The 27,944-nt window shown below is 47.9% G+C and overlaps 1 protein-coding gene across 3 annotated transcripts in view; it reads right to left on the bottom strand.

Moving 5' to 3' along the window:
- GAS7 (growth arrest specific 7) overlaps nt 1-27,944 on the bottom strand; it is an 82,112-nt gene that overhangs the window by 16,297 nt on the left and 37,871 nt on the right. For all 3 annotated transcript variants that reach the window (XM_036394357.2, XM_036394358.2, XM_036394359.1), the window contains exons 3-9: nt 23,465-23,536; nt 21,832-21,917; nt 18,505-18,558; nt 9,918-10,007; nt 7,386-7,501; nt 3,375-3,449; nt 693-771 (exon numbers count right to left, since the gene is read on the bottom strand). In XM_036394357.2, coding sequence (XP_036250250.1) covers nt 693-771; nt 3,375-3,449; nt 7,386-7,501; nt 9,918-10,007; nt 18,505-18,558; nt 21,832-21,917; nt 23,465-23,536 — 572 coding nt within the window. The remainder of the gene's footprint in view (nt 1-692; nt 772-3,374; nt 3,450-7,385; nt 7,502-9,917; nt 10,008-18,504; nt 18,559-21,831; nt 21,918-23,464; nt 23,537-27,944) is intronic.

Here is a 27,944-nt window from a genome sequence, read left to right as displayed (position 1 = left end):
AAGGCAGCAGCTGGTTGCCTGAGTAACCTCTGCTGAATTGCTTACAAATGGTGCAGAGCTATAATTTTCCTCCAGAACATGGCTGTTGTGCTGAGATATCTGCCACTGAATTGAACTTGAACACCCACAGAGGTTAACAGAATGCAACAGGATTCAAGAGCATGTCACATGTGGTAGAAAAAACCCAGATAAATACCATAATTTGTAAAAGAAATCTCTTTGGGCATCACTTGAGATAAAACCCCAAAATAACAAGATGTTCCCAGCAGACTTTTAAGAAAGGCTAATGGTACAAAAAAAGCCATAATTCTGGTTCTCTTCCTTCCAGACAGGTAGATTCTTGTTGAGAAGCCAAGTAGTGCTTTTCATTTCTTCCTTTGCAGAAGTGAGGTGTACAAGCACTAGTTCAATTTACTGGCTGGAACACAGAGTCCAGGTGAGCAACATCTAGAATCAGTTTTACTTCTTTTTTATGAAAAATTAAAGCTAGATGTGTTTTAATTTACCCAGCAGGTAGACTAAATAAACTGATTGTGAGGAAGCTGGGGCAGAGTTTCAGTAAGTTTATTCACCAACTTATTAATTCTTCTAAATTTGTAACAATGCATGTGTATTTCCCCCACTAACATGCACTGAAGGGAGAGGCCCACCAATTCAGGGCAAAAATCTTTGGAAAAGAAAGAGCCATTTACCTTAGAAGAAAATTTGAGATGAACCTCTGCTTCATCAGCTAAACTCTTCTTGAGCTGAGCCCAAGCTTCTCCCAGTGTGCTGAAGGAAGAGCAGGACAACGATCAGTCCCTTCCCCACCTTTCCTTGTGGATCTGTCAGAGAAATCTGGCACAACACTTTGTACCATGTCTTAATCAGCAAAATCATGGAAAAGGGTAACAGAAATCTGAGAAAACAACCAACCTTTGTGACCAAGGCAGAATTGTGTTGGCACTGTTTGCAGCAGATCTTTGAAAACCCAGCTCATGACAATCTCCTCTTACGGAGACACCAGAGCCTCTCTAAGCAAGACCCTTCAGTATCTTATCCTCACCATAACAAACTTTCCACCAATGCAGTTTTTTCTGCCTCTTCTACTTTACACCCTACTTCAGAGAGCAGATTCGCACTTCAGGTGAAAAGTCTCAGAGAAGCTTTTCAGCACTTGAAAATTCCTCTGTTGTCTTTTTCTTTCAGATTATTTCCAGGACAGTGGCAGCTGAGGCACACTCCTCCAGATCCTTTACAACAGCCCAGACTCCTCTTAAGGCATCACAACCAAAACTACACTGTCCCCAGTACAGTGCAACTCCAGGGGCTAAACTGGTGACAGATTATTTTGTATCAGACGCTCTTTCTTCACCATATTTCAATGTGATTGCCTTTTCAGACAACAGCATGAAGTTGTTGATGAATAAGCTTGTGATTCACTATAGCCAGATCCTTCTCCCACCAAGTGTTATGTAACTGTATCTTTCACATCCTGTGAAAGTATAAAACCCGCTGCTTTGTCCTCATTAAAATGCATCTTCTTTTTTTTTCCAGTTAATTTCTCAATTTTAAGACAAGAATTCTGAATTGCAAGCTTTTCTTCAAATTGCACGTACCAACATTCCTAGCTCTGTCACATCTCTGGATACAGTAAATCCATAATTTCTTCTATCATAGGTTGTTCATTACAAAAACATTTTAAAACCCCCTGGACTTAGGACAAACCCTTTGGGATCTCATTCCACAGCTACTTTCTGCAGTTTAGTTTCTGTGAGCAGTGGGTTTTTCCTACCTAGTTTTTTGCACATTAAGCTTTATTTAGGCCACCATTTCTCTTGTCTGCCTACGAGAATCTCCCATCACAAAAAGCAACACTAAATTAAGAGCTGTGAGGCTTGACCTACTCTTTTACTCCATCACTGAAGGAATTTAGGTTGGCTTGGCATGGCTCTCTATGCAAATACAACAATTGCATCTAATTTTTCCCCAAAGTGGAAGTTTGATGGTTTACTCCACCACTTTGCACAGGTTAAATAAAGCTGAGTGATCTACAGTTCCTGGCTCCCTCTATCTCTTCCCTATCCCCTTTTCAAGGATAATGAGATTTGACTGTTCCTGATAGCCTGAAAAATCACCTGTCACCTGCAATCTCAAACTAATCATCTGTCACCTGTGATGCTGCAGCAAGCACTTGAGTCCTCAAATATGGTGTTCATCAGCTGAACAACTTGGATACACCTACAGAAGTGCTCCCAATATTCCTCCTTCCCCGAGGTCCTCTCCCACTGCCCACTTCCCACTGACACTAACCCTGTTATCTGATGCAGGGAGAGCACCACTGGCCAGTGCTCTCATCTCCATGCACTCTGCACCAAGTCCTTTCCTTCCCTACTTCAACATTTCTTAGGCTTGAGTGCTCATTCCCTTTCTTTTCACCTACTTTGTTTCCTCCTTACATTTCTTCAGTCATTCCCTCCTTTTCCCAATGGGGGTAGGAGAAAGTGGAAGGAATATGTGGAAGTGGGTTTAGCTTTGCTCTATCAGCTGAGCACCCAGCCCTAAGGAGAAAGGAGGACAGAAACCATTGCAGGTGCAGGTGCTCAGGGCAGTAACAGCCCAGTTATCCTCTTGCAATTTCTGTCCTTGCCTCCTGGAAGCTGAGCAAAACTCCTCATGCAGCTCGAGTGCAGGCAGAATCACACTGTGCAAAGGTGAGGACAGTCACTCCCAGCTTTGGCCCTCAGTGCTCAGAGGGTTTGAGGTGAAACACACAGAGCCACCAGGTTCTGATCCTTCGGGAGTGGTGCCTTTGCATTAATACTGAAAAAATGCACTCAGGCTGAACTGCACTGCCTAATGTCTTCCTAATAACTTCCCAAGTGTGAAAATGTTGGAAATAAGCAGCAGTCTGCTGCTTTTCTTGAAGGGCCAGAACCCTGATGAGAAGAGACTTCTTTATCCTCCCTCTTGCCTGTGCTGCTCTGATTGTACCAGCATTGACCTTACACAGTTACTCTCAGTAGTATATATATATATATATGTATATATTCTATGTGTCTTTCCATTTTCAAAGTAGTTTAGTACACACACATGCTAATCCTGGAAGGAACCAGTCCTGGCTACAACAAGGACAGCATATAAACCTGACTGGAAAGGCAACATTTTATACATATATTTCTAAAAAACTTCTCAGTAATAACCTAAAAAAAAAAAAAAAAACCCAAACAAACAACTCTGAAGCAATTCCATCTTCCCTAACATGCCCAGGGTGCTAATCTAAATAAACCTCTACTCAGAGGGAGAGAGCTGGGGAAAATTACTTGTACCTGCGTGGGAGAAATGCCTTTTATATTAAAATTCGTCTTCTGTGAAAGTCACAGAGACACACTTACCCTTCTTCCTGAGCAGCCAAGGAATTCTGAGACAGTTTGGACAGGTTCTTAGCATATTCCTCCTCAATCTTTATCCTACACTCACATACACACAGAGAGAAAATAAAAAGACAGCAGTAAGTAAGCTTTAAGGCAGAAACCCACACACATAATTTGAAGAAATTCTCTGCATTTTAACAGATTTTGCCACAGGAATTTTCCTTTCAGTCTCCAGGGCTTGGCAGCACCAGTTTGATGAGCAGTCTTCTCCCCACATATGCTAAAAATGCAGAGGCAAGAGCAGGGCTATATGCAGGACGGCATGTGAGACAAAATTAGCTGAAGAAGCTCCAGTTCTAGAGAGCAAATAACAAGGACAGAGTGTTTCTGCTGTGTTTCTGCTGTCTGCAAAACCAGGAGCACGTGCTTCAGTCTGCTGTGAAATGTGAGGCTGCACATCCTTGAGGCAAAAATGAAGGAGTGCAGCCACCCAGGAAAAACCCAAATGAGATTTCTGGGGCTGAAGTGCACCTTTCTTAGGGACACCAAATGCTTCCTGCTCTCTGTGACGGGTGACAACCATGGCAGAGACGTGGCAGCAACTTCTGGCACCTGCACATGGGTGGTGCAGCCCCTTCCTCTCACTGCCCTGTCCTGGTCTTCACCCACTTGGAGGCACCAGGAACAGGAGCTGAGCTTGCCAGTGGCAAGGGAGCAGAGGAGGAAAGGTGTGACCGTGTTCACAGGGGTCTGAGGATGAGGGAAGAGACGAGGATCTGACTCCATGTTTCACAAGGCTGATTGATTATTTTATGATATATATTATATTAAAACTACACTAAAGGAATAGAAGGAAGGATTTCATCAAAAGGCTGGCTAAGAATAGAAAAAGAAAGAATGAATAACAAAGGTTTGTGGCTCGGGCTCTCTGTCTGAGCCAGCTGGGCTGTGATTGGCCATTAATTAGAAACAACCACATGAGCCCAATCCCAGATGCACCTGTTGCATTCCACAGCAGCAGATAACCATTGTTTGCATTTTGTTCCTGAGGCCTCTCAGCTTCTCAGGAGGAATAATCCTAAGGAAAGGATTTTCCATAAAAGGTGTCTGTGACAGAAAGGTGCTGCCACACAGCCCAGCAGGGAGGAATGAGCCACTGCTGGTGCAGAGGTGATGGGAATCCTGCCTGGAACCATCTCCTCCTGCCAGTGAAACAACTGCAAGGTGTACACGCTCCCAGGAACAGCAACAGTTGTCTGTTCACTGGTTTTCAACCCAGCTTGCTCAACAGAACATTTCTGAGAGGGCTGTGTGTCCCCCAGCTAGAAAACTCCTGATTCTGTGCCAGCCATGCACAAAACCTGCTCTGAAGTGTCTTTATTTGTCCATCCACACAGACTCAGAAGGTGGGGTATTCCTGGCAGGCCCCTTTGCAGGAGCTGGTTGAGCAAGTGCCCTTTTGTGGGGCACGTTTGAGATAAAAAGAAGTACTTTTTGTGCCCACTCTCAAACAATTTCAGTCATGACATATTATGGTGGATGAAGAAAAACTAGAGAGCTCCAATGGGAGGCAAAGATGATCTGATGTGACTGCCATGCAAGAAGAAACTAAATGGATTAAGACAACAGGGGGAACAGGGAGAAAAGGTGGTAGAGGATATCTGACAGACAGCTCCATAATTCCCACTGAGGGACGATTCTGCCTGAGTCTTTTTACACTGTTCCTCCAGATTAGGAGGGAACAATGAAGTTATCAGACAACAGAAGCATAATTATTTTTCCTGTAGTGCAGAGACTGCAGAAATCTTCCATATATTGGTCAGACAAACAGTGAAAGGTGCATATATGGATCTGCTGAACATGGCAGAATCTAAATAATCTGCTTTTTAACTTACATTTTCTAAACAGAGCACTGCTTAATTAAAAAGTGAATAATGGAAACAATTTGCTTATGGAAACACTATTTCCTATACCTGGTGCTTCTCAGGGCAGCCTGCAGAGTTTTTTTGGCTGTTTTGGAGCCTTTTCTGTATGCAAATTCTGGACATTATTTTCACTTTTGATTTAAAGTAATACATTCTTTCACACCAACACCCTGGATTTTTCAGTTCAGTATATTTATTAATTACCTTCCTTCCTTTCTTGAGGTCTGTCTTCCTAAAAGTCAAAGTCTGTGACTATTTGACATTTATAACCCCACCTCTGTTAAACAGAACTGAATGAACGTGTAATTGCTCAGTCTGAGATCACTATGGGCAAGAAGCTCCTGTAAAAGCATCTACCTGATAAACCAAATTTCAGTTAGCTTCCCCTTTGATATTGATATATTTGATATTTGATATTTGATATTTGATATATTTGATGAAGAAATCTGGTTATCATGTCTGGCTATCATGTCCATACCAGCTCCCTATTGAAGGGCTGTCTTTAATAGCTGCCTGAACTCACCTCCAGCAGGCTGATGGTACAAAGAGATTTTTCTGGACACAGAAATTCCCTGTTAAATGTGGTCTTGTGCTCCCCTGATGGTCATCATGAAAACCTCATCAGTATTTCAGCCCTCTTAGCTGGGAACACAGAGGTTCCCCTGATGGTCTGAGCCGTTTCCATGAGTAATCCCTCCAGTTTAACACCACCCTCCTCCTTTTCCACACAGAACAATCCTGATCCTTTGTTACAACCAGATGAAAAATGAAATAATCTCTCTGTGACTCCCATCCAGACTCTCTCCACACTCCATTCCCAGCCTTTTTCTGTTCCCAGCACACAGTGGGTCTTTCCTTCCTCTCCAGCATGCCTGCCTCTTCCTCTGCTGAGGACAGCCACGCCTCCCCACACTGTCAGAGCTGCTCTCCTTGCTCTCTCGAATTTCACACCAACTTTCCTTTCCTCTTGAATGCCTCCTGCTTTTATTTCTGTCACATTTCATTATATATTACTTCCTTTGAAGCAGCTTCCCCTTCTTTCCCTTGCTGTCATAATTCTGCTTGCCTTCCCATCCTCTCCCATAGCATTCCTATTTCTCAATGGCATTTTTAATGTTCCAGGTGGCTCTTTCTTCTCCCTCTGGTCACACTGTAGCTGCCTCTTGGATTATCTGATGTCAAAGGCTACAGAAACCTCATGTGAGTGTATCTGCTCACCATTTCTGCCTGTGACACTTTGCATTTTCCCACTGCTGCCACATCCCTAGCATGAAAATAAAGGTGAGAGGGAGAAACAAAACAAATTATAAATGAAGCAACTATCTGCAAGCTCTGCCCAGCTGAGCTGCACCCTGAGAAGGCTCTGGGGAGACCTCAGAGCTTCTGACAGTGCTTAAAGGAGCTCAGGAGAGCTGGGGTGAAAGGATGGAGGGACAGGACACAGGGAATGGCTCCCACTGCCAGAGGGCAGGGCTGGATGGGATATTGGGAATTGGGAATTGTTCCCTGGCAGGGTGGGCAGGCCCTGGCACAGGGTGCCCAGAGCAGCTGGGGCTGCCCCTGGGTCCCTGGCAGTGCCCAAGGCCAGGCTGGACAGGGCTGGGAGCAGCCTGGGACAGTGGGAGGTGTCCCTGCACTTAGAGATGGCAAGGGGCTGGAATGAGATGATCTTTAATGTCCCTGCCATCCCAAACCATCCTGTGGTTCTATTACCAAGCTCAAAGTGATGTCTTTTTAAATCTTCCTCTAGGAAACTGTGCCTATGCTCCACGTGAACAAACTGCTTCTGTATTTTTCAGATGAAATATTTCCCTTTTAAACATCACCTCCACTGTGCTGCTCTCCTTTTCATGCTTTTTCCTTGAATCTGCAGCTTAAAACCTTCTTGGCTCCCTCTAACAGACAGCCTTTGTGCACTCCAACTCAGACAAGTGAGAACTGGAGAAGCCTGGAAAGTGTGGACAAACACTCAAGAAATATTAAATCTTCATTAAGAACTTGTAGCAAACCTTTTATGCAGTTCAAGCCTTAACATATTTAAGGAGCATCTAAATTGGGAGAAAGCAATTGCAATAAATATTTAATTTGACAGCCAAGTGCTGATTACCTTTCTCGAACAAACTCTGCCATTTCTTTCTGCATCTGTTTCCCTTTAAGCTGCTTTTGAAGAAGAATTTCAAATCCCGACACTGTGTTGTTCCCTTGTGAGTCCTTCTTATCTGCCTGAAAGAAATAAAAGGAAGTTCAACAAAAAGCTTTGGAGGCCAAACCCACAGAGATGTGGCTCCCAGCAGTGGTGCCTGAGGAACCCTGCCCTGAGAGCAGCTGTGGCTGCAGCACCTCAGACCCTCTCAAAGAAATGGCCCAACACTCTCCTGATCCTCTTGCTCCTTTGTTTAATTTGAAAAGGGAAGCTTCACAATTATCTTTAGCCAGCAAAAAGGATGCTGTGGGGCCAGAGCAGCAGCAGCCCTGCTGTCATTTCTGCCCAGCATCCTTCACAGCTGGGTCAGGCCCCAAGGAACCCTGGAACAAGGGAACACTCCTGGGGCAGGGAAGAGGACAGGGCTGCTCCTTCCAGCCCTGAAAACACCTTCAGCAGCCTGCCAACTGTGATTTTCACTGAGGAAAACAGAGCCAGTCTGCACAGATCTGCTGTAAGACAAGGCAAACTCATGCCACAGATTACCCCATCCCTCACTGCCTGTTTTTCACACAGCCCCTTGCTCCACTGGCTGCAAGCACCAACAGCTTTCTCTCTGCAGCCTCTTTTCTCTCTGCTCCCCTATTTCATTTCCTACCCTCTCCCAACACCCAAACTCTCAGAGGACATCTCCCTCAGTGCTGCAGGACCAGCCAGAGGAAAATGCCAGCTTAATCAAAGCAGGAGACTGGCAGGATGCCCCTGCCAGGCACCAGCGGGCTGAGGCAGTGGGAGAAGTGGAGATGATGGAGGAAGGAGAATGAGCTGTGGGCAGAGCATGACAAGGCCAAAGAGGAAATTCCCTGCAAGCAGAGTTATGGGAGGATAAAAGTCTGCAAGAAGGAGCTGTAAGCAGAGTTTCACTGAAATCAAGATGTGACCAAGCCATGGAAGCAAGCACTGGCTGAGCCTGAATAGGGAGGACCAAACAGGGCAGGAACTTTTATGAGACATGTGCAAAAAAATCTGTCTGTACACCATTAATGATTTAGGCTCACTGGGATCAGGAGACTGGAAGGAACTGAAGAAATTTTGTGGTAACATGACCATTTTCAAATATGTGTATTTTTTTTTCCAGTGTATTTTAGCAATGTCCTGCCATCAGCACTGAGCAGGCACAAGGGGACATTCTGCTGGGCCTCCAACACTGACACTTTTTTGTAAGAAAGAGAAACACTTCAATCACTAGTAACTGAAAACACACATGAGATCCCTAAAAGCTTCACTGTTGATTCCTTTTGTAGTATTTCTTCATTCTATTGTGGTTTTCCCCTCACTGCCCAGAAAAATATTCAGGTGGAAGGAAGTTTTCCACTGAAAGACCATTTTCTATCATTTTCTATCAGCTCCACACTGCAAGGATTACTGCATCATTTTCATGTGACTCAGGAGCCTGAAAAGAGACCTGAGCACAAGGGGGCACACCCAGAACCAGCCATGGAGACTCTGCACGCTCCAGGCTGCATTAAAACTGCTCAAGCTATAAATTGGCCTGTCCTTCACAAACCTCACCCTACAAAGAATGCATTCATTACCTGACCTCTGGAACACCCTGTGGAGGGAGCTGTACAATTTCACAGAGAGTTTTCAACTGGCTTTAGAAGGGGCACCCCCTGCTTCCTCGTGCATCCCTGGCTCTCGTGCTCTGGGAGCACTGGAATCACATTCCCTGCCAGTCACCTGAGACTGTCCATGGTCTGTTGGGTGAGTCCAGAGGAGGCCACGGAGCTGAACCCATCTGCTCTGGAGATGGGCTGAGAAAGTTGGGGCTGCTCAGCCTGGAGAAGAGAAGGCTCTGGGGAGACCTCAGAGCCCCTTCCAGTGCCTCAAGGGGCTCAGGAGAGCTGGGGAGGACTGGGGACAAGGGATGGAGGGACAGGACACAGGGAATGGCTTCCCACTGCCAGAGGGCAGGGATGGATGGGAGACTGGGAATTGTTCCCTGTGAACAGAGCAGCTGTGGCTGCCCCTGGATCCCTGGAAGTGTCCAAGGCCAGGCTGGATGGAGCTTGGAGCAACCTGGGACAGTGGGAGGTGTCCCTGCCCATGGCAGGGGTGGGACAGGGTGGGCTTTAAGATCCCTTCCAACCCAAACCAGTCTGGGATTCTGGGATTCTATTCCCTTCCTCCTGCATTGCCCTTTTGCCTGTGGTATTTTGAAATATGTAGCTTCTCCTACATCCTCCCTATTTCCTGAGCAAATCCATCTCCTGGAAACTGCCCCTGCCTTTCCTTCTCTGATGATCAGCAAGACCTCAGACTGGTCAGATGTTTCCAGGAAATCTTCACTGGCATGCCCAGTCTCTGTGGTACTCCCTGAACACCCTGTATCTCAGCCCAAATTCTCCTTTACCTTGTACCACAAATCAAGCTGTTTATTCCACTTTCTTGGAAGCTCTGGAGCTGCATCTGGCATGTGGCTGGCTGCCCACTTACCCAGAAATAATCACAGTAGCTCCACTCTGAAGGTTTCAGCAACTGCTGCTCTGGCATTACGTCAGGGTGGGGGAAAGTCACACAGTTGATCTGTTAAAAAAAAAAACAAACAAACAAAAAAAAGGAGAGTTATACAGTAATGAAATTTAGCTGTTAATGAGAAATACGTAAATAAAAAGTTATATCCATCAGAAAATCCGCAGTGAAGGCATGCCAGGGCAGGAAAACTGCTTGTTGCATGGAAACAGCAGCTAAGTATCCCCAGAATGCTACTCTCTGCAGGCAGAGGGAAATCAACTTCCATTTCACATGAGGAAAAGCTGCTGGATTTGGAAAGCACCAGGCAGGGAGTTCTCCCAGATCCCTAAAAACTGTGCTAAAAAGCCTGATGTGAAACACCCCGAGCACAGAAACACAGTGAGCACCAGAGAGCACTGCAGGCACTGTCAGTGCAAAACACCTTTGGCTATGCCATCCCCTACAGGATGCCAAAAAAAGGAATTGTTTTATCAGTGCACAGCCCTTCAATCTACATCCAAGACCTTTTCAGATGGAAGTGATGCTCTGTGTAGAAAGGAGCAGGGGCTCTCTGGAGCCAGTGAACCTTCAGTGCTCAGAGATCTGTCAGACAGGACTCATCACACGCTCATTAAACAACAGCATCAAAAAATCCAGGCACTCATTAAGCTATCCCAGTGGAACACTGCAGCCTGCTAACAGCACACTGAAGGCAATGAGCACCACAGCTACTGCAGAACAACCCTGGACACAGCTGAGCCTTCCAGAGCAAGCACCAGCGTGAGTCAGAGCTCGCTGCCAGTTTGTAATGCTCACCCCAAATCCCTGCTGGGCAGATGCCCTAAAATCAGCCCCTCTCAGGCTCATGGGAACACTGAGAGCACTTGATCCACCAAGGGATCAAGAGATATTGGGGCTGGGATGTCACAGATGTATCTGTATGGGGGTCGGGGTTTGTTTTGGATCAGTTAACTCACAGGAAATCCACACAAATCTGTGGGTAGGGCTAGCACAGCTGCACAGGCAGACCCAAAGGCATGCAGTGAATCTGCCTCTGGGCTCTCCAGAGAGGATCAGAGAGGATGTGGCTGCTGACACAGCACAAACCCACCACGCCAGGGCACAGCAGACAAAACCTTCAGCTGATACAGGCTGCTCCTACAAACCCACACTGGTTCTGCTGCCTCTGCCCAGGCTGGAGCTTCAGCAGCTGCCCTGTAACAGTGCAAGAGCTTGCTCCACACAAATCACCCTGCCAGAGCTTGCCAAGCCCATCCCAAAGCAGGCTGAGCACCCTGAACCTGTGCTGTCCTTGGCTGTCACCTCAACCAGATCCTAAACCATGTGTCTTGCTTTGCAGCTCCCACCAGGCTCCACACTGACCTGCAGGTCAGAAAATTGGGCTTTGCAGGCAGTGGCCATGCACTGGTGACCCTGCACCTCCAACCAGGAGCCAGCCCCTGCAGCCAGAGCAAGAATGTGCAGTCAGAGCTGGCACATCCAACCAGATCCAGCCTCTCCAGCCAGAGGCACAATTCTGGTCAGAGCTGGCACATCCAACCAGATCCAGCCTCTCCAGCCAGAGGCACAATTCTGGTCAGAGCTGGCACATCCAACCAGATCCAGCCTCTCCAGACAGTGCCAGCCTCTGCAGCCAGAGCAAGAATGTCCAGTCAGAGCCAGCACCTCCAAGCAGAGCTGGCACCTCCATCCAGCTATGGAATTTTTGGTAGTTTTTCTAGAGTTTTGAAGATTTTCAGAGCTGGCCTCCACTGGCCACAGGACCCCAAGCACAGACAGCACTGCAAACACCCTCCCTGTTCCCTTGTATTCCCCAGCAGAAAAGTCATGCACCAGCTGAGTTCAGAGCAGGATGGCCATGCTCTAACCAACTGCACCTCCCAAGTGTGTTCTGCAGCCTTTAACAGAAGTCTGGGCATCACAGAATGACAGAAAATATAGAATATCTTGAGTTGGATGATTGTGTCGTGGTACTGCACACCAGGACAGGGAGGTGATCTGCAGTGAGGGGCACAGGAGTTGTATCCTGCAGCTTAAAAATCTGCAAAGAGAACCAGCATAGGAAATTCCCACTCCTGCTAAAGGCAGTGCCTGCTCCACAAAAACTAAATCTGTGTCAGTTGGAAGCTGCTGATTAGAGATGTGACAGTGAGTCTCCACGTCCTGAAGCAATAACCACAGAGTCACTGGAAATGCCAGGGCTGGACTGGTGACAGAGCCTCACTGCAGTGCACAGAACTCCAGGAATGCAGCAGGAAGTGGAACAGTGTGTGCACATCAGCAGGTGATGAAAGCAGGGCTAATAAATCAAAATATTCTTCATTTCTCTAAAGGCTGAATTGTCTGGAAATGATGCTGAATTGTCTGGAAAGAGCCATGAGGCCATTTGGGTGTAGTATCACTTTTAAAAGGGAATTGGTGCCAGAATTAAAAACTAAAAAACACAGAAGCTTTTACAATCTTAAAAGTAAACAAACAAACAAACAAACACATTATGGTAAAAAGAATTTACATCTTTTTACACTAAGTCCCAGCAAGGGGCATGAAAATTTTCTAAACTCTAGAAATACTACTAAAAATTCCATATGACTACAGAGGTAATCCTGTGACCTTTCGTTCCTTTCATTACCCCAGATTGCTTATACTGAAACAAGAGCTCTTGGATTGGTATTTCCCAGTATTTCTAAAAGCTCTCAGGATTTCCCAGCAGGAGGGGAACACAGGCTGGCACTGAGCAGCAGTGGTGTGACAGTGTGGCATTCCCCCCTCCCAATCCTCCCTCTGAAATGCTCCTTTTCTTCCTTCTAAAAGCAAAGAGAGCTGAAAAAAAAACCAAAAAAAAACCCCACTCAGCTTCACCAGCTTGGTGCCACTGATGAGCTGAGTGATGTGAGGACAGCCAAAGCACCTCGAGGTGATGTCCCCATGGTTGACAGCTCCATCAGTGCCATGGACAGTGACACTCCCTCCATGCCAAGGAGCACTGCCCTCACTAATTGTGAGAGACCACACTTTGCTGACATCCCTGAGAGCTGTCCAGGCTCCATGCAAGCTCCAAATCCACACCTGTGGCACTGTGGATATTTTAATAGTGCTGACTTGCCAGCAAGGATTAACAAAAGCTTGCAGAAGGTGACTATTACAGCTGTAATTGCCAGGAAGAAACAAACCAAATTAAAACAGGTCTCTCAGATAATGATGGAATCACAGAGCATGAAGAGAAAACAAGGTGTGATGACCTGCATTGCATTCCCACAAGCTCCACTGGGACAGCTGACGTGATAATCAGCCTCACCATGATATTAAGTTCTTATGCAGCCTCTTTGTCAAAATAATGGCTATTGTCAGCTTGCAACAAAGCAGAATTAATAACAAGACACCAGCAGGGCAAAACCCCAAGGAAGAGCTGAGCAAACCTGCCAGGGGACAGCAGCTTGTCTTTCCAGCTGCCACTGGCCAGGAGTGGCACCAGAAAACCTGTCTGGGAGCCACTGGATTAAAGAGGACAGAAGGATCAGAGTCAGAGAAGGAAAAAAAATACAGTGACAAACAAAGCTTGGTGGAGGACACACACAGAGGGGATCAGAGAAGCAGCACAAATGCATTTCTCTTGGCAAGCTGTGTGCCAAACTCGATGGATTAAAATACTTTTGCCTGTGTACTGATCACGAGCAAATGCAATTATTCTCCTAACAGCTGAATATTCCAGCTCCTATTTCCCACGAGTACACTGGCAATAATGACAAAATGAGCTGTTTATGTGGTAGGTGACTCTTAATTATGTCTGAGACACAAAAGGGTGACAGAAGAGGAACAGACCCAGGGAGCCAGGTGAATGCACAGGATTTGCACAGGAACAACAAACTTTGTTGGGCTGGACGTGCACATTAATCTCCTGGATTTCAGAGTCTCTACAGGCTTTGAAGTCACTCACCAGTAAATGAGACATTGCCAAGCAACAAGAATAAAACAAGAATAATTTGATCAAAGCTTAGATAACCAACTACATGTTTATTACATCAGTCACAACATAAATAAATGAGCAGAGAGCAGGAAAACTTACTGTGCCACACTCACGTGACTAAAGCAGGGCAACATTTTTGCTTGTCTCTTCAACTTAAAAATACACATTATTTTTTTTATTTCTACACATTCTCAGCACTTTAAACACAGAAGAGATATCCCAGATTGCCTCACTTCAGGATCTTCTTTACAATTTCAGCTGAGACCCAGAAAGTACAACATCCAACACTGAGCTCATATGGCAAATGAACTATTTGGGTAAAAAAAGCCAAATGCAAAGGCTGGAGAAGAGCTTGGGCAGCCTGAACTCTCCCCAGACAGGGAAGCCCAGAAATGCCTAGGCTGTGTCTGGGCAGCTTCAACACCATGAGTTTGCCCTGGGTTTTGGCTGTGGTAGGGTGATGCTGCAGCTAGGGTACCACAGAAGGGAAGAACAGACAATTCAAGTCCTCACTGTTAACAAATCCATTGATTCTCTCCTACTTCAAAGGAAAGATTCTGCCGAAAGCATGGAGGAGCCCTCTTCACTTGGTCTATCTGTAGAAAGGTTCAGGTATTATTCAGGCCCCTGCCCAGCCAGGGCTTTGTGACAGGATCTACCACAGTCAGCCCCAGTCAGGGCAGAGGGGGGACCTGTGCTGAGCAGGCAGCCTCATGCTGTGCTCATCACAGCCCTGTGTGTGTCACACTCGTCAGACACAGAGCAGAGAGCAGGAAATCCCAAGTTCCTGTGCACAGGCTGCCCCTCTTCCCATCTGCAGCACTGTTCACTGACGTGGCCAGCACATGCACTCCAAACACCAGCATCTTCCAGGTCCTGCACTGTCCTAACAAGGCACTAGAGAATTTTTAAGAAAGAAACCCTCACTCAGAAATACCTTATAATCAGGCAGCTTTCCTGCTCTTAAGACACAGCTCTGTTCCTCAGGTGAAATCCCCCTGTACATTCTGCATTTAACTTTCCCTCACTATTGTAAATATCTTCAGCTTCCACAGACCAGAGGCTTCAGGAATCAGCCAGCAAACCATCCAGCCTTAAAACAGCAAGTGCACCTTGAAATTAATTGTAAAACCAGCAAAGACCACACACCTGCAGTTTCATAACAGCCACTGATATACCCAGCTGGAGTTTCTCTTCCAAAGAAGATGGAAGACCATGTCAGTAACATTCACTGACCAAAGAGGAAACACCAGATTATTCTTGTTGGTTGCACACAGATGGGAAATACTCCAGCTCCACCTGCCTTCAGGGTTTCCAGAAGCTGTGCTGCTAAATGCCACTTGGATGCAGAGGAGGCAGATGCATCCTGAGGAAGATGCTCCCACTCCTCTGCTGAAGGCGATGACGCAGCAACAGCTTGGCTGGACATCACCTGATGTCTGCAGCTTGTGTGCCACAGGATCTCAGTTTGAAGGGAGGTTTCCTGGACCAAAAGCCTCAAAGTAGATCACAGAATTCCCCTCTGCAAGAAGAGGTTGTGCCTGAGCACAGCTACAGACCAAGGAAAAGCATCTGACAGCAAGCTAAGGACATGCCCTGCAGCTCTGCTAAGCAGAACATCCCCACGTCAGCTTGAGTGGCACTGAGCACACAGAACCTCCTAGGAGACAGTGGAAAACACTTACACTGTTTTACAGTTTACACTCCTTATGAGATTTATTTTTCACAATGCTGCCTTGATGGAGGCAATGGCTTGGAGCAAACAGCTGTTAAAATTAGCTTATTTTTGTCTATCTGATTCATCCTACGTGAAAGCTTTGTGCTTCTGCAGGAGAAACGCACACCCAGTGACCCTGACATAACACACAGTTTGCTTTGCAGATGTTACCTGATGGCACATGGGCCAGCAAATATGGAAAACCACCCGCAGAGAACAGCCTGAGCCTCCAGCCCTGTAAGGAGCAGGGACTGCAGAAAACAAGCTCTCCTCCTCTTGTGCTCATGCACTCCACCCTGCATGACCATGTCTAGTCCCTCTGGATGTGATGCTCAGCCCATGATTGGCCTCAAACCCCCAAGCTGAGCAGGCAGGAGCTGCATTCAAGGGCTGGGACATGTCTCCTGCCCCAGCCACTGCAGCCCTGGACCAGCTGATTCTCCCAGACATCTGCAGAAATGCCTGAACAGACAGATTTGTACTTGCTTCAAAGCACACCACGCTCTCAATGTACCAATTACCACTACTAACATTGGTAACAACAAATTTTTGTAACTAAAATCACTGATTGAAATGGCTTTTTTTTCAAAAACTGCTGAAGATTTCCCCCTCCTGCCCCAGAACACTGTACCTGCATGGCAGTGGCTGACTCACATCTCAGTCAGAGGCACTTCTATGTGCTTCTTTTGAGCCCTGGTCTCTGTCACCAGCAACCCAGCCCACTAATGAATAAATCTGCAGGCTGCACGTGACAATGCAGACAACAATCTCCTCCTCATAGTAACACTAACAAGGATGTAAAATATTAAATTATTCCTTTTGTTCTCAGGGACTTGATACCCTGCCAATACTTGCAGCTGCAAGAATTGCCTCTCCTTTATTGCTGAAAATTAATTTATCTGTTCATTTCTTCTGATTTCCATTTGAATAAAACTTTATATTACTAGCCACTTTCATTCATCTATTTTGATTTCCCTTCTGGTTTTAATCACCTGTCCTGCACTGAAGAGCCCACAAGTGCTAATTGTGTTCCAGATGAGGTCACCGAGCACACTAAAGATAATAATGTCTGTAAACTGAGATACATCATACAACTGAGAACATTTCCATTCATAATACAGAATCATAGGATGGCTTAGGTTGGAAGGAACATTAAAGCCCATCTTGTTCACCACTCTGCCATGGGCTGGGACACCTTCCACTACCCCAAATTGCTCCAAGCCCCTTCCAACCTGGTCTTGGACAGTTCCAGGGATCCACAGCTGCTCTGGACAGCCTGCACCAGGGCCTACCCACCCTCACAGGGAAGAATTTCTCCCTACTAGCTAATCTGAATCTTCTTTCTTTCAATTTTAAACTACTGCGCTCCCTGTCCTGTCACTACATGTTCTTGTAAAAGTCTCACCATTGAGCCAGTTATACTTAATTATAAAGACTAAAAGTAAATGTAAAGATTAACTTCACACTGAAATATAAAACCTTTGCCTGTACTTTCCAACAGAAATCTTTACTTGGGCATTCTGGCACAAGAAACATCCTTGACACCTCAAATACAGATTGGGAAAAAAAGATCCTGCTGTGTCTTCCTCTCACTCTTCAGTACTTCTCCCAGTACAGACACTGTTGTGGAGATGATCAGATGAGGGAGTTTTTTCAGGACACCTGGTCACAGTGCCAGGCACCTCTTAAGGCACCGCATTCCCTCCTGCTCATCCTGGAACCCCCCACTATTCCACGGACAACCACGCCTGAACCCCAGCACAGGGCAGCGATCCCAAACCCTCCGTGGGTTAGCAGCGTTTGAACATCAAAACGCCGCGGGGCAGGATGCTCCGGCACGGGATCCCGGGGCAGGAGGCTCCGGAACGGGGTGCCCAGCACGGGATCCCCGGGGCAGGATGCTCCAGCACGGGGTGCCCAGCACGGAACTCCCGCGGCCTCCCATTCCCGGTGTCCAGCACGGAATGCCCGCAGTTCACCAGCTCACTGCCCAGTGCCCATCACGGAATCCCCGCGATCCCCCAATCCCGGTGTCCAGCACGTAATCCCCGCGGTTCCCAAGCTCGGTGCCCGGTGCCCAGCATGGAATGCCCGCGGCTCCCCATCCCCACTGCCCGGAATCCCCGCGGCTCCCCAGCCCCGGTGCCCAGCACGGAATCCCCGCAGTTTCCCAGCCCCTATACCCGATGTTCAGCACGGAATTCCCGCAATCCCCCAGTCCCGGTGCCCACCACGTACCCCCGCAGCCCCGGTGCCCATCACAAACCCCCCGCAGTCCCGGTGCCCATCACGGAATCCCCGCAGCCCCGGTGCCCAGCACGAACCCCCACGCAGTCCCGGTGCCCAGCACGAAGCCCCCGCGGTCCCGGTGCCCAGCACGAAGCCCCGCAGCCCCGGTGCCTAGCACGAACCCCGGCAGTCCCCGTGCCCAGCACGAACCCCCGCAGTCCCGGTGCCCAGCACGAAGCCCCCGCGGTCCCGGTGCCCAGCACGGAATCCCCGCGGTCCCGGTGCCGATCACGAAGCCCCCGCGGTCCCGGTGCCGATCACGAAGCCCCGCGGTCCCGGTGCCCATCACGAAGCCCCGCAGCCCCGGTGCCCAGCACGAACCCCCACGCGGTCCCGGTGCCCAGCACAAAGCCCCCGCGGTCCCGGTGCCCAGCACGGAATCCCCGCAGCCCCGGTGCCCAGCATGAATCCCCGCGGTCCCGGTGCCCATCACGAACCCCCGCGGTCCCGGTGCCCATCACGAACCCCCGCAGTCCCCGTGCCCATCACGAATCCCCGCAGCCCCGGAGCCCAGCATGAATCCCCGCAGTCCCCGTGCCCATCACGAAGCCCCCGCGGTCCCGGTGCCCCGCTCTCACCGTCAGGCTGCTCTCCTTGCTCTGCCGCCGCGGCGCCGCCGGGGAGCCCGGGCTCTGCGGAGGGAAGCGGAGCGCATCATCGCGGCCGCTCTCGGAGCCCAGCATGGCTGCGCGGGGCGGGGAGAGGCGGGTCCCATGGCACGGCTCGGCTCGGCTCGGCCCGGGAGGCAGGCATGGAGGGAGGGGGAGCTGCGGGAGGCCCCGGCTCTCTGCTCCGCCTCTCCCGCCCCCGCCGCACCGAGCGCGGCGCCGGGGGTGGGACGGTGGCACCCGCTGGAGGGGGTGCGAAGAGTGCCCTGCCACGGCGTGGGATGGGGGCCTCACACCCCCCCGAGGACAGGGACAGCAGTCCTGGAGTCCCACGGGTGGCACTTTGCTCTGCTGGGTACGAGAACGGGGACGGGACATCCCCTGCTGGGGACACTGCTGGACGCCACCACTGATGGTGGCAGTGTCCTGCCATCAGGCAGTCATCCTGTCTGCGGAATGGTGGCATCAGATCCTCCTGGGAACAGGGACACAAATATGCCCCAGAGCCCCCCCAGGGGAGCGGAGCAGTGTCCCCTGTCCCTGTCGCAGGTCCCTGCTGGGGCTCAGATGCTGTGACTGCTGCTGGCATCATCTGGGACTCCCACCCCAAATCCCACCCGGTGCTCGTCCTGGGACTCACACCCAGCAGCAGCAAGGTGCCAGCACCACACACGTGCAGTTCCTCGGCTGTTCTGCTGTCCCCTTGGTGGCAGTTGTGACAACTTGAACGGGCAGCATTGAGCTGCTCTCTAGGAAGCCATAAACAAGGTCTGGCTGAGTGCCCAGCACAGCATAGCTCCGCGTTGTTCTCAGTTGTGGCTTTTCCCCCCACCCCCTGACCTGTTTCCAAGAAATGTGGCTGAGCTTGCTGGAGGGATCTTGCCAGCATTTGTTTGCATGGTGGCTGCTGCCCAGGTCCAAGAAAGCATCCTGGCCAAAGCCTAGGAGCTGCTCCACAGTGGGAGACAGCCCGTGCCAGGAACAGACAAGGAAGCAGTCAAAGCAGAGCAGCTTAGGATGGCCCAAGACACACAAGGAGAGAGAGAGACAGTCGAAAAAGACTTTCAGGGTATGCAGAACAGCTTCTGCAACCACAGGTTTATGGTCAGATGCCTTCCTTACTAAGGACTCTTCTGCAAAGCTGCCACAGCCCCCAGGAAAAGCAGCTTCCCAAGAGGGCGTAGACACAAGCTGTTCTGAGAATTAATGCCACCAGCAGCCAGTTAGGGATTCAGAACTAATGCAAAGCAGGTTCAAAGCAGGGATGAAGCCAGGAGTTCAGTTTGGAAAAACCTGTAATAAAGGAGCAGTGGAAAGTAGCATGGAGGCGATGAAGGGAATGAGAAAAGCCATGAAAGGGATTTCTGACAGGCTGATGGCTGAGTCAGCTGAGCAAAGCACTGCAAAGGCTGAGAGAGCCTGGAGAAGAGAAGGCTCCAGGAAGACCTCAGTGGAAACTTTCAGTACCTGAGGTCAGTCTACAAAAAGCTGGAGAGAGATTGTGGACAAAGGCCTGGAATGGTAAAAAAGGGGGAATGGCTTCCCACTGCCAGAGAAGCAGGGTCAGATGGGATAGGAGGAAGAAATTTTTCCCTGTGAGGCCCTGGCACAGGGTGCCCAGAGCAGTTGTGCCTGCCTCTGAGTGCCTGGCAGTGTCCCAGGCCAGGCTGGACAGGGCTTGGAGCAGCCTGGGACAGTGGAAGGGGTCCCTGCCCATGGCAAGGTGTGGCACTGGATGGGCTTTAGAGTCTCTTCCAGCTGAAACCATTCCGTGACTCTATGACTCCTCATGTATCTCAGATGTAAATTTGAGTAAAAAGGTGTCTGTGAATTTGAGTAAGACTCAGCAGTGTAAAAACAGAAGGTGGCAAATGTTGCTACAAAGGAAATTCTGCAGAAGTTAATCTGACTGTGTTCCAAGACAACTACAAAAACATGGGAGCCAGATACCTTGAGAAATTAATTTTTTTTTTTTGGCAAAAGGATTCACAAGGGACTTTTTGAAGGAAGTCACAGCTTACAAGTTTATTTGGGTTCTCTGAGGGAGTCACGGGAGATGTGTGGACAGGGGTGTCTGGTAATGCACTATGTAAGATTCTAAAATGCTTTTGACCTAGTTTAGGTGCTCACTGTCTCCAGCCCAGGCAAACTGCTCAGAGAAACAGCAGCACAGGGAGTTAGCACAAGATGTTTGATGTGGAAGAAACAGAGAATCCGAAGAGCTGGACTGTATCATGAGAAATGCCATGAATCTAAACCAGGAATACTGACCTAGGTGAAAGGCTGAAGAGGCAGCATGTGAGAAAACAGGGTCAAGGCAAAGCAGGACAGTGTTCAGACAACACAAAATTTAGCCCAAGAAACAGAGAATGTCAGAGACACTGAGAGCACCGGGCAGGCCAGGTCCACGTGGCAGCAGCACACCAATCAACCAGGCACTTCCCCAGGGGCACTTAGCACTGTGGAAGGAATCACCACTTTCATAGAGAAAGGAAACAGAAAACTCAGGTCTGGGACCACTGGGGGAAAAGCCAGAGGGTGGGGAAGCACAGGCCCAAGAGGAGTGTGATCCACCAGCTGTGGCAGTCACACGGTCATATGGGGATGTTTTGGCAGGGAGCAAAGAGTTTCATGGGAGGAGCTGGAAGAGGGCCCTGTGCTGCATCTGCATCCCCACATCTGTGGGGAAGAATTTCCCAGGGATATGACGTGTTGCAAGCAAAAGTGCAGAGATATTTATTGGAAATCTGGACAAAGGCAGGGGAGGTCCACAGGTCAGCATCCTGTAGGTTAACTTGGGGTGATGTGCTGGGTGAGGCACTGAGGAGGGGCTGTGAAAGGACAGGCCAGAGTGGATGAAGTCATTGAGAAAAAAGCTTTGGGTGAATTCTTTGTGAATACTGTCTTTGGGAGGGAAAGCTGGAGCTGCAGGAAAATACAATGAGATACAGACATGGGCGGATGTGCAAATGTAAAGAGAGGACTGTGCTGGACACAGGCCCAGGGTTCAGGCTGGAGCAGCAGGAAAATTCATAGGGTTGTTAATAGTGACTGAAGTGGCCTGGTGCATTTTTCAGAAAGGAGTGACAGGACAAAAAATCCAAAGGATCTTGGCTTTTTTTACTGTTTTACCAGCTGGACACAAGGCCTAACTATACTACACACAACAAATCTGTCTGATCTGAGAGCTTCTAAAAGAAAATGACCTATTGACTTCTTGCTCTGGGTGGATTCCTAAACTACTTAGAAACCCATTTATTCTTGGATCCTGCTGTTTGGCTTTTTCCCAAAACTTACCTGGGGGTCCCCACTGGGTTTTCGGAGGCTGGTGTGACCTGAGTCGAGCTGGTGCACTGGGGACCCAGAGATGTAGTAGCCATTCACTGCAAGAACAGAGGGAGAGTTATCAGGCTTGCTGCTGATAGCCAAGGAAACTTAAGATTTAAATTTAAAAATTAATCCCATATGCACAAATTTAAAAATTAACCCCATAACTGAATTTGCAGATATAGATCGCAGTGTTTAAGACTTGGCTGTATTTCGCATTACCCTACTGTGATTTGATGGGTAATAGATTAAACATTTTCCTTAGTGGAGTGTGTTTTGCCCATGACCATAATGAGTGATGTCTCCCTGCCCTCATCCCAACCCTTTTGTTGTAGTTTTCACCCCCATCCACCTGAGGAGGAGAGTGACAGAGTGGCTTGCTGGGCACCTGGCATCCATTCAAAGTCCTGGTCCAAGGGAGTTTTCATGTAAAGAAAGCAAGCCTAGCAAGATGTTTATGGTTCCTGCATGGAACTGTAAATTGCCTTTTTTTTTTTTAATATACTGAGCAATGAATAATGCTCAAACTAGTGTTGAAACAAGATCCTCAACTACATTATAAATCCTTTGGTCACAATGAAATGCACAATCTTCACCCAGACTACCCACCCAATTCTGCCAATAAAGAGGGACATCAGTTAAAAAATTTCTAAGGAAAACATCTTCTAACCTACTTTATTTACAGTCAGATGTCACCAGTGGCCTTTACATTTAACACTTTTTATTCTAGAGTAATTTTTGCTTTGCTTTCTCATTCTGCAGTACCCAAGAGCTTTACAGTACAGTTACACATCTGACTCTGTTACTTGCTTCCCTGCAACCTCAAGTCCAGACAGAGATGATATATGTGGTCACCCCTGTAGCCATCACATGCTGAAACTCTGCTGTGCATATTCTCTGTGTGGAAGAGCATCAGTCAGCCCCTGTGTGTCTGCAGCTCTTTGATTTCCCTGCCCTGTCACAAAGCAGAACTGAGGAAGTGCTTGTTGGGCCCCTTTTTGCCTTTGTGCACCCAGAGGGAACCGTCCCAGCTCCTGAGTGGACACTTCAGACACCCAGACAGAAGATGGGCTGGCAGGGAAACAACAGTCCACAAGTTGTGTCAGGAGGGAAAGGGCACCATGTTTGCTCTGCTACACTCTCACAACCATGTGGCTGGAGAAGAGAAGGGTCTGGGGAGACATTAGAGTCTGACAGGGATGCAGGAGAGCCAGAAAGGGACATTAGGTGAGAGTCTGGAGTGACAGTACAAGGGGCAATGGCTTTAAGCTGTGGGAGATCAGATATTAAGAGAAAATCTGTGAGGGTGGTAAGGCCCTGGCACAGGGTGCCCACAGAAGCTGTGGCTGCCCCTGGATGCCTGGAAGTGTCCAAGGCCAGGCTGGACAGGGCTTGGAGCACATTCCATCACCTGGGATAGTGAAAGCTGTCCCTGCCACGGCAGGTGTGTGGAACGAGACGATCTTTAAGGTCCCCTCCCACCTGAACTATTCCATGATTCTACATGTCCATCAAGTCTCTCTCCCACTGTATCACAGCACTCTCTTTGCTTTGCTGAAAGGTAAGAGAAGCAGATTGAGCCAGGCACAGCATCAGACAGTACCTGCAGAACTCTTCTGTGACACAGGGCTCTTGGGAGTGCCAGGCACACTGCTCGGCCGCTCCCACGTCGTTTCTGTGGAGGGGAAACACCAGTGTCAGGGTGAGGGAGGCTTTCGTACACATATCAGAGTTATGACACATAAACCAGTGGCTCTGACCCTCACTGTCCTCTGAACCAGGTTCTCACCCTGTGAGGAAGATGCCTACACCTCCCTGCCCTTCCTCTCTCCCCTCATCTCTTCCTGCCACAGCTGCCAGCTGGGCTGGGTGCAGACAGAGCAGGCTGGAGGCTGCATCACTGCTTCCCCCAGGTCACTGCCTGGGAACGCTCACCTGGCTGCACTGACTGCCTTGCCAGCTGCACTGAGGTCCAGCCCAGCCTGGGCACTGCCTGCAGCCCACGGTGGGCACTGCCAGGTGCCAGCCATGCTGCTCAGCCTGGGCACAGAGCGCCTCTGCCCCTGCTCTCTCCATGGAAGGCAGCTGTGAGTGACTCACACATGGGCTTTCAGTCACATATACAACACAAGCCTTAGCACCTTTTTTCCCCCCCAAAAAAAAATTTCTCTGGAAAATTTCCTTTTTTCCACCCAGGTCTCACTTAGCAGCTGGAATGTGCAAATGTTTGTCACACCAGTTGTGACACTCCAAAGACTGCTGCTGCTTTCCCCCCTCAGTCGCCTCTGTAGTTTAACCATTCTGCTCACTTTCTCAGCAAATGGAAAATTGATTTTGACCACATGCTGAAGACAGAAGATTTAAGTACAGAACTTTTTAGAAGTTGTGAACAGAAGACAGTGGAGTGAGAGTAGCTACTTCCACAGAAGTCCAACCAGGAAGCCCAAGGAACCATTCCTTTTGAATGCACATCTCCAAATCAGCTAAACAACACTGACTGCCACATGGTATCAATAAGAAAATTAGCAAGTCATGTAAAAAAGTCTGAGGACTACATTGGGTGCTTCGTTTGAAACTGCTGTTTCCCAAATCCCAATCAGCAACCATCTAATTCTGCCAAAGCCTGAAATCCTGCCCCTGTGTCAGTATTCTGGATCACCATGGTCAGGAGGGGATGGAGGAGAGCCCTTGAGCATTTTAGGGCTGGCAGTGAGCACCTCCCTCAGGGCACAGAAGGCCTCTTGTCCTGGGTCAGTGCTTATTTGGGCATCAAGCAGGATGTTAACATGCTTCAAGAACCATAAAAAGCCTATTTTTATATATAGATTCATGGACATATGTATATGCATATATGTATCTATATGCATATAGATGTCTGTGTGAATATATATGCAGGTGTGTCCTCAGGGGTTGTGTTAGATTCCTTATTTCAGAAAGAACTCAGGATTACAGATCCCAAATGGAAGCAGGTACCCCTCCCCAAGCTACAGCATGCTTTTGCCTGCAAGGAAAAAAACTTTGAGCTTTTTCTTCCATTACAAGTGCAAAACCTGAACTAGAAGCTTTGCTGGGTCACGGGGGAATGTTTAAATTTTAGCCTGTTTTTGTGAACTGGGTAGTAAGTAAATAAATTCCATGCTAGGTCAATAAAGAAGAACTGAGAAGTGTCTTAACTAAACAGAAGCAAAATCAAATGCAAAGAGTTGTCTTTTATGAGTCAGCTTGTCTTGGCTTACAATCCACAAGTGCATGGTTAAATAAATTCTAATTTACATTTACTGTAAGGCAAAGGTAAATAACACAGTACCCAGGTGTGTGGCGGTGCTCACAGGGATCCCAAGATGAGGGAAGAGATGAGAATCTTGACTCCATGTTTCAGAAGGCTGATTTATTATTTTATGATATATAATAAAAGAAAGTTATATACTAAAACTATACTAAAAGAATAGAAGAAAGGATTTAATCAGAAAGCTGGAAAGGAATGATAATAAAATCTTATGACTGACCAGAGAGTCCGAGCCAGCTGGACTGTGATTGGCCATTAATTAGAAACAACCACATGAGACCAATCAAAGATGCACCTGTTGCATTCCACAGCAGCAGATAACCATTGGTTACATTTTGTTTCTGAGGCTTCTCAGGAGAAAAAATCCTAGCAAAAGTATTTTTCAGAAAATATGTCCGTGACACAGGTGTCTTATAGATTTTTTTTAATTTGAAATTGTTGAATAATTAATAATGTGAGTTGAGATCTGTGGGAAGGGACTGTGATGCCCCCTGATGCTGAGCCCCAGTGCAGTCAGTGAAGTGATGGTTTTTTGCCAGCACTGACTTTGATGTTAGCAGTAAAACAAGCTACCTTCCTATTTGGCTTGGGGGTTTCACACAACCATATCTGTCTCTAGCATTTTTGAGACCCTGCAGAGGAATGTACCTAAAAACCTAACAAATATATATGAAATGTAATTAAATGGTTAAAGAGACAGCTCAGTTAGCCAGAGCATGGTGCTAATATAAATGAAGGTTGTTGGTTTGATCCCTGTATGGGCCATTCACTCAAGAGCCGGACTCGATGATCCTTGGGGGCCCCTTCCAACTCAGACTGTTCTGTGATTCTGTGAAAATCACCAGCTGCTTCTTGTAACTGCTCTCTGCTTTGCCTGCTGGCTGTTGTGGAGCTGCTGTGCAGTGCCTCATTCTTCCCCTCTGCCACACAGAGGACCCAGACACATAACTTGAGGGCAGAAAATTCACACATGAAAGAGCAGTGCCCAGTGGTTAGCAGAGTTGTGAATCCGATCCAAAACATTCGGTGTCTTGACAAATTTTCCAAAATAAAATGACTTTGGAGTTAAGCACATTGAAAAATTAAGAAAAAAACCCACTGCTATAAAATGTATTAAATAGGAAAAACATCTTTAATTAGGTAGGAAATGAACAAGAGTGTTGTAACTCCATTTATTTTGAGCATTAGGAGGAAAAAAAAACCTCCTTCTGTGCAGGGATTATTCTGGCAGCTCAGGCAGGGACAGGAACTAATCTGGATCAGGACTGCATGGCTGGAATGCCATCTACTGGAAGCAACTACATTTACCAAGGCAAAACTGTGACATTACAGATTTCTCTGCAGCTTAGTCATGCTTAGAAGTGAGAGTGGGGATTAGAAGTGAGGGGGGGGATGACTTTTTTTACAGAGACACAGAGAAGGCTTGTGGAGAGATAATGCACTGTCTGATCCAGCAAAAGCACAGTCTTGTCTGGGAGTACCAGCACAATCCTGGTGCTTGGAAAATCAGAAGGCTACTTGTAACCCTGTGGTAAAACAGTGATCATGGCTTTAGGAACAGATTCCATACAGGCCCAGATTTTACATCCCACACAGTTTTCCCCAGAAGATGCTCCAGTCAAGCTGAAGCCCTGTACTCTGGGTGCAATTTAGCACTGGCAGACCAACACCAGCAAGTTCTGTCCTCCCTGATCAGCCACATGTTAATTAGACCATGTAGGCAGTGTGGGGAAGGAATATCCAGCAGTTTCCTTGAGAGAGATGACCCAGCAGACCAATGCAGACAATTCTTGACTGGGAAGGAGGGCAGTGAACAAAAACAAGTACTGCAGCCCTGGGAGATACCCAAGGCCAGGGCCAGGAGCCATCTGGTCTAGTGGAATGTGTCCCCTGCAGGGAGCTGGCACAAGGTCCCTTCCAAGCCAAACCATTCCGTGGCTCTGTGGAATTCACTCAGTGAACAGCAAGGCAGGAGAAAACCACTTGTTAGAACTGCAATGACGTAGTAAAAGGGAAAACAGCTACAAGATCCAAGCTCCACGAGCCAATGGAACCAGAGAGGGTTTTCACAGAAGTGGTGAAGCATTTCCTACCAGAGGAAAAGTGGAAACCTGTGGTGTTTGGGGGAAGCAAACTCACTCCTGTTTGGCAGAATGAGGAATGACATGATCTGTCCGAGAGCCACACACTCTGGGAATTGTGTTAGTCAAGAAACAGAGCTTCTGAGACTATCCTGAAGCAGACAATTTTTGTGATCACACTGTGGCAGCTGAAGAATTAATTGTTGATCCCTCTTCCATGAATTCAGCAGCACTCTAAGGTCAAAGGAGCTGCTTTCCAGTTTGACATACATCATCAGCCAAATGTCAGGGCTTTAGGTACCAGCACAATCCCTCACAAATGTGCTTGTATTCCTTTTATTTCAGTACCTCAGCATGGTGTCATATGTAGTTCTATTTTTGGAGCTAAATGCTCCATAGTTTCATTATGGAGCCATGGAGAAGGCACCATGCAGGAGTTCCTGAACTGTTGTGTCCATGTGGAATGGAGAGGTGCTTGTCACCACCTCCACAGCACAGGGAAAAGCTGCTGACAAGAGCTCTCACTTGATCTTTCAAAATGATTACTGGGATATCTCCCATGCCCCTCCTTTTGCAAACACCGTGTGACAAAAGGGAGCCCTTCACTGCAGGCTTAGCTGTGATAATAATGCTATTTCCAGCACTTTCTGAGACGTGCTTTGTTTTTCTAGGTTTTAGGCCACTTTACCAAGGCAGGTTCCTATTACCACCCTTTA

The sequence above is a fragment of the Molothrus ater genome, chromosome 19 (genome assembly GCF_012460135.2).
Source record: "Molothrus ater isolate BHLD 08-10-18 breed brown headed cowbird chromosome 19, BPBGC_Mater_1.1, whole genome shotgun sequence".
NCBI classification, from domain to species: domain Eukaryota; kingdom Metazoa; phylum Chordata; class Aves; order Passeriformes; family Icteridae; genus Molothrus; species Molothrus ater.
This window is presented reverse-complemented; position numbering and strand designations above follow the sequence as displayed.